Raw genomic sequence first — 3611 nt, forward strand, 5'->3', positions numbered from 1 at the left:
GTTCCATAATTTGGCTTCTGGTGACTATGAACATTGCTCTCACAATCGTAAAACTCTTAACGTTTGGGCAAACAGCTAGTTTGGGGATATCTTGGGGACATCAGGATTAGAGGGCTGAACGAGGGCCGTAAAACCCGCAACTTGTCAATTCGCGATGACGATAAATTCAGGGGCAACGTTTGAAAAAAGGTAAATCTTCGATACTTCCAGAAAGCATTTCTAAAAACAAAAACACCTTTACACATTTTTTGTTTCAATTTGTACATAACATAGACATTTCTACTGAAGTAATATAAATTAATATGAACAGCTTTCTGGCAAATTCATATCAAGTGAACTTACTTACTTGTCAAAAATTTTCTTTCAGGCACAAAAAGCCCTAAGTGTGTACTGCTTGTGTATTCGATCTAAGAATGGTGGCGTTGCTTACAAAAATACAAGGTCAGCCCTGCTGAGACAATGTCCTTTACGATGCACAATGAATGGTTCGTGGTTAGTTTTGTGTGGGTAAGATGTACTGTGCTGTGCTTTAATTATGCATAACTCGCGACCTTATCAAGAAAGAACCGCGGAAGCATTCATGGTCAGCAGTTACAAAGGAAAGTAATCAGTAAAGACTCCACAAGATGTTAAAAGCATACAACACTGGGTTATCTGCTGGCTTACAGACTCCACGCCCGCGAAGACTTCGCACTTCAAGTTCATGCTTTGTTCCAGCCTATAGCAGCCAGCGAGTTATCATCAACGTCAGCGGAATACGATATGAGACTTACGAGGAGACCCTCGGCAATTATCCGGAGACTCTGCTCGGTTCTCCGACGAAACGGAGCGAGTACTACAACCCGACGCGCGACGAATACGTCTTTGCCCGAGACAAACCGTCGTTTGACGCCATTTTGTTTTTCTACCAATCGCGGGGCATTTTAGCGAAACCGGAAGACGTTAGCGAAGAGACATTTCAAGAGGAGCTTGAGTTTTATGGTTTACCCCATAAGTATTATTCGGACAGCATGGATCACCTCTCGGGTTCAGAAGAGCAAATGGAAGAAATTCTACCCCTGAATCCTCTTAAAAGAAAACTTTGGCTCTGGTTTGAATACCCCAGGTCCTCCCACACCGCACGCATACTTGCATTGTGGTGTATTTTTTTTATAATATTCTCTACCATTGTGTTTTGCCTCGAAACTGTACCCGAACTGCAAATAAAACACGAAAAACCTTACCACAACACAAGCAATGGTGGAACCGCAGATCAGGTTGTGGATTATTGGTTTGTCACGGAAGGCGTGTTCGTTTCTTGGTTTACACTGGAATATTCTGTGCGTCTCTATTCCGCTCCATCGCTTTGGAAATTCGTTAAGTCATGGATGGGTATCTTGGACGTTCTAGCCATATTTCCGTTTTATCTCACTCTGGCGCTTGAAAAAAGAACCAACCAGGTGGACTCGTTCGCCGTGATCCGCGCCGTTCGTCTCATACGCGTTTTGCGTGTTTTTAAACTCACAAGATACAGCGATGCCATCAAGTTATTAGTAAATACAATATATTCCAGTTTAGAGCAGTTGAGATCTCTGGGATTCTGCTTCATGGTTTCCGTAGTTATTTTTTCAAGTGCTATATTTTACGTGGAAGGGAGCCCGAACTTTTCAAGTATACCAGACGCCTTTTGGTGGACGGTGATCACTATGACAAGTGTTGGTTATGGCGATGTGACTCCCACCACCACTATTGGGAAATTTGTAGGGTCTTTTTGTGCAATGAGTGGAGTGGTATTCTTCTGTCTTCCTACACCTGTACTAGTGTCAAACTTTATCAAGTTTTATATCAGCTATGGGGATCCTAGTCAGCGGAAAAAAGCTTTCGTTGACAACTTAAAGCAGCTTTTCCTTAGATCAAAGCGATGACAAGAACTCCCATGATAGGCCGGGATACTTTAAGATAATTTACCGTGAATGCTCAAATTAACGTCTCCTTCGCCCCTTGCCTAAAAGTATTCAATAAGCGCCTCCCCCTTTTGCATCGTTTGCAAGTAATTCCTTCGTTTGCGTTAAGTTAAATAGCTCCGAGAGCCACAATCTTGATAGCCCGCAAGGAAGCGTAACTGGCAATATTAATAATTGAAAATGAACCATACAGCCGTGACACAGGCCCTTTAATGTTAAGGTTGCAGTTTTCGTTCATTTGAAACGATGACAAGAGTCATCTTCAGGGCCGAATTTTGAAGAATGAAATAAGCACCCCTCCTTTAAATTAGCCCCCCGCTTCGAAAAAACGCTCCCCTCTCCATTAAAAGCATCAAATAAGCGCCTCGGACGCTAATTCGAGCATTTACTGTATTAGACAAAACCCTGTGAATATTATTGTTTTCCTCTGTGACGAAGGCACAGGGTTGAAAGAATTTCATAACTCCACAGAGCAATCAATTTGACACCATAAGGCGTTGCGAGCATTAAAAAAGGAAAAACATCCCTGAAAAGGAATTAGGGACTGAACCTCCCGGACATTTATCACTCTCCCCTGAGACTAGGCGACTAAGAAGTCACTTGACCTGGACTGATTAGTTCACATAGCGCATCGCTGATGCGGTCAATTTAATTGCCGTGAGTTGTAGAATTGTTTTAACGATAATGCCTGCGAATATTGTTATTTAAGCTCAATGACAAAGCCAGCATCACCTTTTAAAACTGACAAAACGGCTAAGAATTGCCCGGGCAATACCAAGCTTGGTGGATACGTGAAAGTTTGGTGGAGACGGAAAAGTTTGTTTTCAACTTGAGCGTGAAATTTAAAAGATTGCTTTTTTTTACGTGAACAGCATTACCTAACAAGATGACTTTTGAAATAAAACAGAAATGTTTAGCTACTCAGGCAACTCTTGTTCACGCGATTATTTCAGTATTAGCCTCGGAGACATTACCCATGAATCCTTGATTTGCAACCAACGTGACAATGCCGCCATATTGGAGGTCAAAGCAAAGCAATTTTTCCTTTAAATAGTTTTCACGAAACAGATTTGTTTCCGCTTAAAGGTTAGCATTAGATACCATCGTCTTAAAACCCCTTGAACCCCCCATGAAGTCTACACCATGAAGTATTCCTTATCGTTTCTACAATTTTTTTCTACAGTTCAAGGGAAAACGAAACGATTAAAAGTACACCGTTGTGTAAACTTCATAAGGTGTCCAAGGTACTTTTGGCCAATGCGATGTTTCTAATACTAGCCTCGCTGGAAACGCTTTTGTTCTTATTAACCAACATGGTCGTCGTGACGTCAACGGCAAATTAACCAACAACAATGACTAACTCACTCTTAAACACGAAACGAAACTTGCAACAAAATTTGTACCTTGGAGGGCTTATTTTATTGGCTTACACGAAAAAAAGTTAGTAAATGTTTATCACATTTGTAGGAGTTAACCACATTATCTACAAACGCCAAAAAGAGCACAGCACCTCAACCCCTTCTAGTCAGATCCTTCTCCCAATGAGCTATCCCCATGAACTTTTCACACACTTTAAAAATATAATGGAACAACTAAGAAGTGAATAGCATATCCAAAGCGCTTCCCTACCAATTATCGCGATCGTTAAGTTTTTACTATATTTCCAAT

The 3611-nt window shown here is 41.3% G+C and overlaps 1 protein-coding gene across 1 annotated transcript; it reads left to right on the plus strand.

The window, feature by feature from the left end:
* Positions 1-369: 369 nt before the first annotated feature.
* LOC140946312 (potassium voltage-gated channel protein Shaker-like) lies at positions 370-2852 on the plus strand. The gene has a single exon (XM_073395408.1). The coding sequence runs from the start codon at positions 627-629 to the stop codon at positions 1902-1904; it is 1278 nt and encodes a 425-aa protein (XP_073251509.1). The 5' UTR covers positions 370-626; the 3' UTR covers positions 1905-2852.
* The last annotated feature ends 759 nt before the right edge of the window (positions 2853-3611 follow it).

Source organism: Porites lutea, chromosome 8, assembly GCF_958299795.1.
Source record: "Porites lutea chromosome 8, jaPorLute2.1, whole genome shotgun sequence".
Taxonomy (NCBI): Eukaryota; Metazoa; Cnidaria; class Anthozoa; order Scleractinia; family Poritidae; genus Porites; species Porites lutea.